Raw genomic sequence first — 11,473 nt, forward strand, 5'->3', positions numbered from 1 at the left:
TTTTATTGGGGACTCATCCAACTCTTATCACAATCCATACCTACATCCATTGTCTCAAGCACATTTGTACCTATGTTGCCATCATCGTTTTCAAAGCATTTTCTTTCTACTTAAGCCCTTGGTATCAGCTCCTCATTTCCCCCTCCCTCCTTCATGAACCCTGGATAGTTTGCAAATTATTATTTTTTCCTGTCTTGCGCTGTCCGATGTCTCCCTTCACCCCCTTGTCTGTCGAATGACTTCGTCTTACAGACACCCACGTAGCGTGGTGGGCTGGCTGGCTTGAGGCTGCTAACCACCAAGTGGGTGGAAAGAGGAGCCTTTCTGCTCCCATGAAGCTCTTCAGCCACAGATCCCAGAGAGGCAGTTCTACTCGGTCCTGCAGGGTTGCTGTGAGTTGGGATCTATTTGATGGCAGTGAGTTTGGTTTGGTTTGGGTTGCTCCCTTGTTCAAATTGTTGTCTTGTGATTTGAATTCTTATTTTCTTTGGCAGAATTAATGTCAGTTTTATTTTGAGTTGAGTGCCAATTCTGTAAATAATTTCTGTGGCTTTTTTTTTCAATATTCTGATATAAGGGGCCCTGTGACACAATGGTTAAGAACTTGACCACTAACTGGACCCATTCAGAGGCTGCTGAGGGGAAAGATCACAGATGGGAGGCCCTGGGGGAGAAGTTTCTTTGAGTCAAAAATGACTTGAATAACTATTATTATCATAATGTAATTCCAAATATTTACTGCCAACCAGGCACTATAATAGACTGTTGATAGCCATCTTTTCACTCAGTCTGCACAATGAGCTGGAAATTGTTAGACATTAGCTAGTAGATGTTAACATCCCTATTTTAAAGACTAGAAAGTTGAATCTCATCAAGATTAGGTAACTTCCTTGTAAACAAACCTTCGGGACAGGGGACAGGGTTTGTGATTAAGGCTTTTCCGGTTTCCACTGTACCAAGTGATCTCTGTGGAGCTAGAAAAAGAGAAAGGGATGGTTGTGGTACTCAAGTCAAGGAAAATGTGCTTTTAGAAATTACCTGATGGCCACGTATCAAATACGGCAAACCTGGTCCGGGAACTTTCCCGAGACTTTTCAGAGTGTTTTCACCCTTATTGGACAAGGATAACTTAAACAACAGAAATATCACCCTAAAGTTAAGAAGATTTGCTAGGAACCCTAACATATAAAGTGATTATGGGTTGTAGAGCTCTTGCTTTGATTTCCTGTACCGCTGACTTCTTTGCGATCCAGGATAAGAATTTAAAGTCAAGCAGGAAGGTTCTATATTATTTCTCCTGCTCAACTATTAGCCTCCCCAGGAAGATGAGTTACTGCCTGTTCAGGACTCCCAGATCACACTTAATAGAGACATGTCAGTGTTGGCCAGCTCTAGGATTCATGGTCTCCTGGACAGAGGCGCAGTTCCTTAAGGACAGCATCTTCCTCTTTGTATGCGCTGAGCTTGGTGTGGAATCGGCGTTTGACAGATGCATAAGCTGCAAGAGGGAGGCGCACAGAAGGGGATTTAAATAAATGCACCCAGAAGATTGCCTCCTGCCCCATCCAACTAGTGAGATGGTCTGTACGTTTGATGCCTGTCCCTGAGTTTATTACGTAATAGAATCTATCAGCCTGAGGCCTGCCCCTGAGTTTATTATGTAATAGAATCTATCAGCCTGAGGCCTGTAGCTCTCATCATGTCAGATGTTGTCAGGCTTTTCAGAAGCAAGAAAAGACACTTTTATTCAATTTCACAGCTTTGGGGGATTGTTCATTAATGTAGTTTAAATTCTAAACAATCGATCCCTAAGGGACCAAAAGAAAAAAAATTAGATCAGAAGATGAGACGGAAACATCATTTACTGAATAAGTAAATAGACACAATAAAAAAAAACATACTTAAATTTCCATATGAAAATCACTTAAAAGAGTGTTTGAAAATGTGGAAAAGAAATACAAAAGCTGGTAGAGGTGGGGATTGGGGCAGGGGGTAACAGCAACTTACATGTTGAAGAAAGTCTTAGAAGAATAAAACCAACTAAAATGTGATAAAAAATCTTTATCAAAAACATAGCTCTTTAAACACAAATGGATTCTGTTATTTATATATTTTGGTAATTAGAGTTCTATAATTTTACCCCAAATTTGGAAGTATACACACTCTTCAATTTCTCTCTCTCTCTCTCTCTCTCTTTTCTTAATAAACAAGCTCGACCTGTTCTGGGAAATATGGGTCACATTGAATTTTATAGCGAAACAAGAATAGCTTCACAGAGCGGCGTACAGGTTCCCAATACTGCTGCCAAAGCTTTTAAGCGAGGTTGCGTCTTTGCAACTTAAGCATAGTTTGCCTTTCAGGTGAGATAAAGCTGAGCGGATGGCTGCTCTGGTCCTTGAACTGTATGTTCCTCATTTCTGACATCGCAGTTCATCAATGTCTTTCTCAATGTGATGGTGAATACCTTGACTCATCAACTGTCAGATCATTCACCTTCTCCCAGATGGATTGCTTGTAATAATAAACTGTAATGCAGACTGGTTTGGAAAAGACGCTTCTCAGCTCTCCTTTGGTGATGCCACTTTGGCAACTTAACATCCACGTGGTGGAAGTATTTACACTACAGTGATCGGCAATTGCTTTAGGTCTTTGGGGGATGGGAGGAAAATGTTGGATAGAGTCCTTGTTAACATTTACCACTACACCATCATGTACTTTCTTTCTAAATAATCTCCTTTCATGCTTTACTTAACCAACCAACACTCATTCAATGCACATTTAGTGAACGATAATTATATGTCATACACAGTTAATCCTTACCAACAGCCTTGTGAGCTTAGTAATGGTATCTCTATTAAGAAATAGAGGCCCCGGGAGGTTAGCATTGTTACTCACTGGCAGAATCAGAACTCAAATCCAGTTCATTGACCTCCAAAGTCAATTTCTTTAACTTCTACCATGGCAGTGTCATAGTCACAGAGTTCGATTCCCTACTCAGATACGTAACCACTCACCCCAATCCGTGGGAATATCATGCCCTTCACTCTCCCCTCCTGATGCCCCACAGTTCAATTACCCTCAGACTGGCAAATTTATTAGAGAAGCAAACCCTGAAATGAGAAGGCCCAGCTTTGATCCTTTGACTTTGAGAAATAGCTCACAAAGTATCTTAAGAAATAGCTAGAAACATGAGATGGACTGTAAACACATCTATAAAAATGCAAATTCTTACTGTTACAGATGACTGATATGAAGCCTGGGAGGTTACTTACGTTCTGGTGATTGGCAGCCCCGTGGATCGTACTGTTCAGTGAATCCTGAATGTCACCTGAATCTGTCAGGACAGGCAGGGATTTCATTCCTGGGGACTTGGCTGTCATAGTCATTTGCACTGTTTGGTGTGGAGCCAGTTCCGCTATCTTTATTGCTATTCACCCCACGGGCCTCATCAGACCAGTGACGCTTTGGGTGTCCAGAGATTCTTCTTTGTCGATCTTGCTACTCTCAGGACATCTGGCTTCTCACCACTCTTTCTCTGTTGACTTGAACTCCCTCTTCTCCCTGCCCAGTGAACCAGACGTTATTTCTACTGTTATGTGGCTGTAATAGTGACTGCCCACCACTTATTTGTCAGTTTGTTGCTTTGATGCTGAAAGCTATGCTGCTGGTACTTCAGGTACCAGTAGGGTCACCACGATGAACGATTTTCAGTGGTGCTTTCAGACTAAGAACAGACTAGGAAGAAGGAATAGGCTGTCCACTTCCGAGGGATTAGCCACGGAGAGCCTTATGAATAGCAGTGGAGCATTGTCTGCCACAGTACCAGGAGATGGGCCCTCAGGTCCGAAGACCATCAAAATGCAACTTTGAAGACAAGCGGATGCTTCAAGTAGAGTTGATTACCAGGATGTTGATGGAGCAAGTGCTTTGAGAGCTTATTGTTGATGCAACATCGCTTAAAATGGGAAGAAACAGCTCCAAACATTTATAAATGGAACTAGGAAGGCGTGAAATGTGAATCTAGGCAAATTGAAAATTGTTGAAAATCAAATGGAATATATAAAGAGCAATATTCTGGACATTACTAGCCAAAGGGGATTGGCCATTTGGAATAGAATCATCTTACGGTTTCCATCCTGTGGTTTATTGCAAGAAAGACAGATTGAGGGGAAATGGGTCATGCACACTGAGGACTAAGGCTCCCATGTTTTCAACATGCATGTGAAACCTGGCCCATGACTGTAGAAGACTAACTAGAGAATAATTGATTCATTTGAATTATGGTGCAGTAGAAAAATACTGGAAGTACTATGGACTGCAGAAGAACAGGCAGATCTGTCCTCAAGTAAGTACAGCCAGAGTGCTCCTTAGAAGCAAGGATGATACACTCAGCCTCACGTTCTTTGCACATATTATTGTGACAGGCTAGTCCCCGAGGAAGGAAATCATATTTGGCAAAGCAGAGTGTCAGGGATTAAGAGGAAGACTCTCCAAAGAGATGGCGGACATCGCACCTGCACAACCATCTCAAACGCAACCATTGTGAGGCTGGCGCAGGAATGGACAATGTATCGTTCTGGTGTGCATAAGGTTGTTGTGAGCCTTAACTTACTGGATGGCAGACATTAGTGATTACTGCAAGTACTGCTTATTCATGTATTACGGTGCCATCATTTTCAAGTTTGTCTTCCTGGTACCTCGTCGCTCTGGCAGTCACAGGAGCTCAGAGTTCACTCTCCCCTGACCAAGGGAGACAACTGTGCTGTTGGTAGACAAAGGGCTACCTCGGTCTCCTATGGAACTGGATGGTTTCCTCCCACGGGTTTGCTCCCAGCCCACTCTATCTGACTTTGATAGCTTCTAAATAGAAAACAAACAAATACAAAACACTTGCTGGTCATATTCATCTAGTTTTGAGCAGTCTGTATCAGAAAAAAAGATGTTACAACCCAGATCAATTCATGCCCAGGTATGATCCTCGGGACGCTGGTCTGTTGAGGAACTCCTTGAGAAGGCGGTCAGGTACCTCCCGATTCTGCTGTGCAAGACCCCCTTACAGATTCTGAGAAGGCTTCTGTGAGTATGGAGACCTGCCTTCGTGGAGCAAAGCCTCGTTTTTGTCTTCAGGCGCCGTTCTAGGTGCAAGGATGCAGGCATCAATACGATGGCAGGCGCGGCTCTCAGTGAGCTTAAATCCTACTTCTGTCTCAACTCAGTTTGTAGTCTTTATGTCCTACTACTCTTTAGAGAGACTTTTTACATCTCCCTGTGATGGGTCCAGGGCCTGGTCAGAAGATCTAGGGGAGAGATCAGAGTGTAGTGATTAGAACTTGGTCATCATGGCATTGAATGTATCAAACTAGGAGGCATAGGCCACTGAAGAGAGTAGGTAGGAAAGAGCGGGTCATTAAGACAGCGCTCTCACAACAAACGCAAACCATCGAACTCACTGCCATCAAGTTGATTCCAACCCATAATGACCCTACAGTACAAAATAGATCAGCCCCCTAGGGGTTTCTGAGACTGTAGAAAGCCACAGCTTTCTCCTGTGGAGTGGCTGGTGGTTTCAAACTGGTGACCTTGCAGTCAGCAGCCCAACCCATGACCCATGACACCAGGGTCCACAGCTCTGGGGCCTCCAATATTCAGAGATTGAGAAGAGAGCTTCTCCTGACAAGCCCGAGCACTGAGGTGGGAGGACAAACCGAGATAGCAGGACATGAATATGTCTACTTTTACCCAGTTCAGCACAGAGCCCTGTGAGTCTTTATCTACCTCTCTGTGTATTCTATGGCGCAGGGTTTAGCTAGGGGAAGGGGTTCATGGGATTGCCATACATGAGGGCTCATGGGAAGGTTAGGTGTTTCACGCATCGACTGTCCCACAGAGAAGTTCCTCAAGATGGTAGCTTAGTCCTACTTGGAAAACAAATACGCAGTTGAGCTTCTGAGGCACAGCAGGACAGGATAAGAGACTGCAGTGAGTGCTATGGCCTTCCACTGTGTCTCAGAGAAGACCCACTGAGGCTCTGAAATACGCATGGAGTACAATACATGAGGGCAACGGAGATGCCAAGACACACTACCCGTGAGCCTAACAGCTTATGTAACCCAGCTTTAAGTTAAGGAGAACATAGTAAAATGTTAAAAGTTCTGGGAGGCTTGGGAATAAGATGTCTTTGATCCCTGTTAACTTATCGATCAAAGGAGATTTTGAAGGATGACAGACAAAGCCCCCTGAGAGAAGGCTGTGAACAGTAGCGGTTACCTTTTACAGTCCTTCTGGGCAGGAAACCAGGTCCTGCCCACCTAGAGGAGGAGGCTAGAGCTAGACTGTGCAGATGAGACCTGGATGGCCAGGTCAGAGACGTCTGATGGTCAGTGTGGCCAGAGTGATCGGAGAAGGCAAGAGCGGCCGGGAGCATCTCTGTTGTGGTGAGTCAGCGGCCAGCAAACGAGAAAGTGCCACCTGGAGAAGAGGTAACCGGGGAAGATGGAGACAGGTGACTCATGCTGACATTTTGGTAAAGGCAAAGTGACCAGTAAGAATGTGTAAAATGAGAAGATGAGTGTGCTGACGACTACATCTTAGATTGAAAGCCTTTGTGTGCATGCCTGTGTATGTGCACAGTGGCCAGAGGAGGCCATGGCAGAGCGAGGAAGCCTCCAAAGAAAAAACATGAAAGACACGGAGGAAGGACCGTGTTTGAGAAGCGCAGGTAGGAGCGGGTGGGTGGCAAGAGCGAAGGAGCCGTGCACAGAGTTTAAAAGCTACAGTGTGAAAAAAAACCTACACAGGCCCATGGTGCTGATTTTGACCACTTGGTGGTCATTGATGAGTTGGGAAAAATCCATTTCTGTAAACACTTTGAAGGAGGAAGTCAAATTCCAATGGATTGAGAAGTGAACGAGGTGAATCGGAGACAGTAAGTGCAAATCAGTCTTCCACGGAGCTTGGCAACAAAAGGGATTGGTGAAAATAGCATCGTCCAGGGTAGGACGCTGAGTAGACTAGTCTTTAGAAATGAATCACATCACGGCTGTGTTTCCAGGCTGAGGGACAGCATAAACGGAGCAGAGACAACAGGGTCCCGGGGGAGGTGGGCACGAGGGGGAGAGAGCTGCCAGACTACCAAAGGCCAGGGCAGGATGGATGGAGTCTTCAGGGTTGTCTGAGGGACCAAGGAGAGCTCAGGTTGGACTCAATAAGACTTTTATTTTGCCGAGTAAGCTATGGGGATTGGGAAAGGGGTTCATTGGAGATTAGCTAATCAAAAAGATAGGAAGAGGTGAATTTGGGAGAAGAGAACAGAATTCCTCACATGGAAGTTTATTATATTTTCTGTGGAGTGTGTCTTTCATCTCCCACAAAGCCATAAAATCTTTGTTACTGATTCACAGGGGGTTGGGAAATGAAGGTTGTTGGGCTGAGGGTGGGGCAACAGAGCATGTTATCTGATCTGAACATCCTGAATATCAGTGTCAGGGAGAGGAGGCCATGGAAAAGATCCAAGCACAGTCCTTGAGAGAAATGTCTTCCCTTTATGGGAGGGAGGCAGCTGGGTGGATGAGTACAGGAAGGTTTGAGGCTGTAAGATTTGAGGCAGGAAGTTCCTGTTGGATAATCTAAGTGGAATAGGATGGATTGTGGTCAAGAGGGAAGGTGAGACAGTTTGGAACAAGAGCGAAGCGCTTGGAATATGACAGAGTTCAACTCGAACCAGCTCAAGTCACGAAAGGGCTTTTATTGGCTCGTGTGACTGTAAAGCTCAGGGCTGCACTGGGTGCCTGGGCTAAGACAGCATCCTGGGAGCTGTGCCCCTGCAGATCTGTGCATGGAAGCCCTCCTGCCAGCTGAGCTACAACATAAGAAGGAGGGAGCACTCGAGGTGGCCCCAGCAGGAAGATCCCGAGAAGGCCTCTGCTTTGCCTAATTTGAGATATGTCTTCGTCCTGAAGCTTTTGCTGGGTTCAGGGGAAGCTATCCTCTGAGAGACCCAGCAACTTACAGAGCAAACTCCACCCTTGAGCGAGGAGGATGGAGCCCCAGACACCACCTGAGTCACCGGTGCCAGAAAGCTATTTCCAAAATGGAATCCAGGACAGACAAATAAATACAGGAGCACTCAAATCCCAAAGCAGTCAACTTCAGATGAACTGTTATGAGACAAAGGAGAGGGAGAGGGACACATACCATGAAAGTCAAAACGGACCGATGGCTGCCCGCTCCATTCCAGCTCCGAGTACATCTACGCTGGAGGGGCTCCAAAGCCATCAGCTTTGTGGAAGCCGAGTGACACACGTATTCCTCCCACAGAGCAGCCGGCGGGTGGGAACCAATGACCTCGTGGCTAGCAGTCAAGCACTTAACCACGGCGCCACCAGAGTTCCCTGGTGACACGCATTCCTGTCCCCCTGTGTCACTTTCTGTGGGGGCTCTTGCCTGCAGAGATGACCAAGGAGAGAACTAAAAGAGGCCCAGGCTGCTGCTAGCATGAGGTCAAAAGGAAGAGAGAAAGGTGAGATCCTGGAGACAGTTGGCAACAGAGGGATGAAAAGAAGGTAGATAGAACTCCTAATTCGCTCAGAGGGTCCTGGTGTCTGTCTGTCAAATCTGCCTCACTTTCAGACATGCCCCAGTTTGGATGATAAATAACGTGGTCCAGGATGAATCTTCTCTACATCTAATTTAGTGAAATGACCTAGGTTGACATCATACAAATGGTGCTACACTACTAGCTGCAAGGTGGGCGGTTCAAACTCAGCCAGCAGTGCACCTTGGAAGAAATGCCTGGCCAATGGCTTCTGTAAATAGTGGAGCCAAGACAACTACAGGACAGTTCTACGGGGTGGCCACGAGTGGAATTGATGGAATGGATGTGGGTTTGGGTTGGTTGTAGGTGTGGTGGTTTTTTGTTTGTTTTTAATTATTTAATCATGTAGATAGGCTGGCTTAGAAAGTAAAGTCAGGGGAAGAGAAAACAAGGATTGAGGGCCTGAAATTGCTGATGTGCTTCAGGGGCAAGACTGGAAGGATGGAGGGTGAGGCCAGGGAGTGGGATACCAAGTGAATGTAAGGTCCCAGGTGTGGCATGGCTCCAGGTGACCACCATGTCCAAGGGCAGGGTGACAGAAGTGGAAGGCTGGCACTTCCTTTCCCGTTGTCATCACTCCTCAGCACGGTAACAAGACCAAGGGTGATGACTGGGAGCCACGATGAAGCCCCAGGCAGAAAGCCGACGGCAGACTTGGACTGGTGGCATAAGACGGGGTCCTCACAGTGACTGATGCTCGGTGTCTGCCAAACCTACGCTTCCAGTTCATCCAGACAGACTGCCGGACCACGTGTGCTCAACAGACGTGTGGAATGAATGGAGGCAAGCTCTGTGTCAGGGACTCTCACGAGGCTTGGAGTTGGGCGTCCTCCCTCCCGTTTCATAGACGACTAGTGAACAACAAAGCTAGAGGTCAGCCGTAGATCATGATTGATCACTATATTGTCTTTGTTTGGGCTGTCAGAAGACCCCAAGTGATTTGTTACTCTGTGTGTGTGTGTGTGTGTGATGGGAATTAAATGTAGCCACGATTGAATGTGGGAGGTGCCATCAAATCGGTCCCAACTCTTAGCAACTCTAGCAGCAGCAGGATGAAGCCACGCCTGGTGTGTAATACGACACAGTAACAGAGCGCAAGAAAGAGGGAAGTGTTCTAAATTGGTGTGGTGATGATGTACGACTTTAACAAATAAGATAGAAGGATTGACTTGTATGGTAGGTGAATTAACGTCCATAAAACTGTTAAAATATTTTAAAAAACCAGCAGTGAATTTTCTGCTATTTAAAAAAAAAAGATATAGTAAGATGTACTTGACCTTAAATCCATTACCAATACAAGTAGTCTTCAGATTACAAACAAGTTTTGTCCCTAAATTTGTCTTGAAATCAAATTTGTACATAAATTAGAAGTTGGTTACATTTTTATCTAATGCCAATGAGTCAAATGTTAATATATAGTATATTGTGTTCATTTCTGTACTTGAAAAAAAATAAATAAAAGAAACATTTCCAGCTCCACTACAATACCTTTAACATAACATTATAGTCATGATACTGTTTTGATGCATGTCACAAAGTAGCAGCCATTTGGCATGACAAGCCTTTGTATGTATCTTAAATTTTTAATATAGGCTTTGGGGTACAGAATTTGTAACCCCAAACCCAAACCTAAACTCATTGCCATCCAGTTAATACCTGCACACAGGGGCCTGACAAGATAGCGTAAAACTGACCCCGTGGGTTTGCGAGGCTGTAAACCTTTATGGGGCAGAAAAATCTCTTCTTTCTCCTAAGGCGTGGTTAGTGAGTTCACATGGCTGCCCCTGAAGTTAGCAGTTCAACCCAACACCCACTCCTTTCAATAAACCCAGGCCCTTCACGTCCCTAAATCAAGCATTCCTAACCTCCCAGCCTAGAGGCTTGTGAGGCAGGGGCAGTCATCCTCCCCAGGTGGGGAAGCCCTCCATGCAAAAGAACCGGCCAAAGTAGTCAGGTACTGAGCCCAGGCTCCTGATCACTGTGGCTTGCTACGGCTTCTTGCAGATTTACAAACGGGGGCCCTTCCTTTATGGATTGCAATGTGCTGACTGAACTCCAGCTGAACACAGCCAAGGCTTCTGCTCTATAGTCCCTCACCCAAGGCCTGGTTGGGGGTGATGTTCTGGGAAAGGTTACTTACACATGCACACCTTGCTGTTATCTGAAGCACAGTATTCTAAAGACTCAGGGACCGTATGACAAAGCACGCTGGGAACATAGGTCATGTAGTACCGTAAAGGGGAGAGCGTGGGAATGTGTGATAGGATTCTAGGAGATGGCCGGAAGACTGGCAGGCATGATAATAGGGCAGAGGCTTCCAGGAAAGTTGGACTGCAAAAGGAATGATGTCTGGAACATGCCCCTTTGCCTGACACTAGCCAAGAGTGGCCAGGAATTCCTAGGAAAGGGCCCACGAGAGGGTGGGGGAGGCGATAAAGCCACAAGCTTCCTCCTTGCTCTCAGTTCATAATGGGTGCCGCATTCAATGTAATGTTCTGTTTCAGACTTGCAAACCCACCCCGGTGGAGCGGGCGCCCTATACAGGAGAAGTCGTCACCCTGAAATCCGAAGGGACAAAAGAAGGCTCCGCAGCAGGCACCGGGAGACAGGCCCACCCCTAGAGGTGGGTGCTGTTGGGTAAGAGACAGGAGGAAAAGTAAGCGTCCCTGCTGGACAGAGGGTGATGAATCGGCATTTCTTTCTTCAGAAGCATTTGAAAAGTCCAAGGTTAAAACTTCAAAGTGAAGGGCATTTGAGCCCAGGAAAGACTGCTAAAAGGCCTCTTGAAAACAGGGAGTTTAGATGAGCCTCCCAGATGGAAGATCCTAGAGATTCATCCTCGGAGATGTTAACGAAACCCTAACAGAGTGGCACCCCAAG

The 11,473-nt window shown here is 45.9% G+C and overlaps 1 protein-coding gene across 1 annotated transcript in view; it reads left to right on the top strand.

The window, feature by feature from the left end:
• Positions 1-11,214, top strand: part of DPYS (dihydropyrimidinase) — a 99,297-nt gene extending 88,083 nt beyond the window's left edge. The window contains exon 9 of the mRNA XM_075550595.1: positions 11,098-11,214. Within this exon, the coding sequence (XP_075406710.1) occupies positions 11,098-11,214 (117 nt within the window). The remainder of the gene's footprint in view (positions 1-11,097) is intronic.
• Positions 11,215-11,473: the final 259 nt, after the last annotated feature.

The sequence above is a fragment of the Tenrec ecaudatus genome, chromosome 5, assembly GCF_050624435.1.
Source record: "Tenrec ecaudatus isolate mTenEca1 chromosome 5, mTenEca1.hap1, whole genome shotgun sequence".
Taxonomy (NCBI): Eukaryota; Metazoa; Chordata; class Mammalia; order Afrosoricida; family Tenrecidae; genus Tenrec; species Tenrec ecaudatus.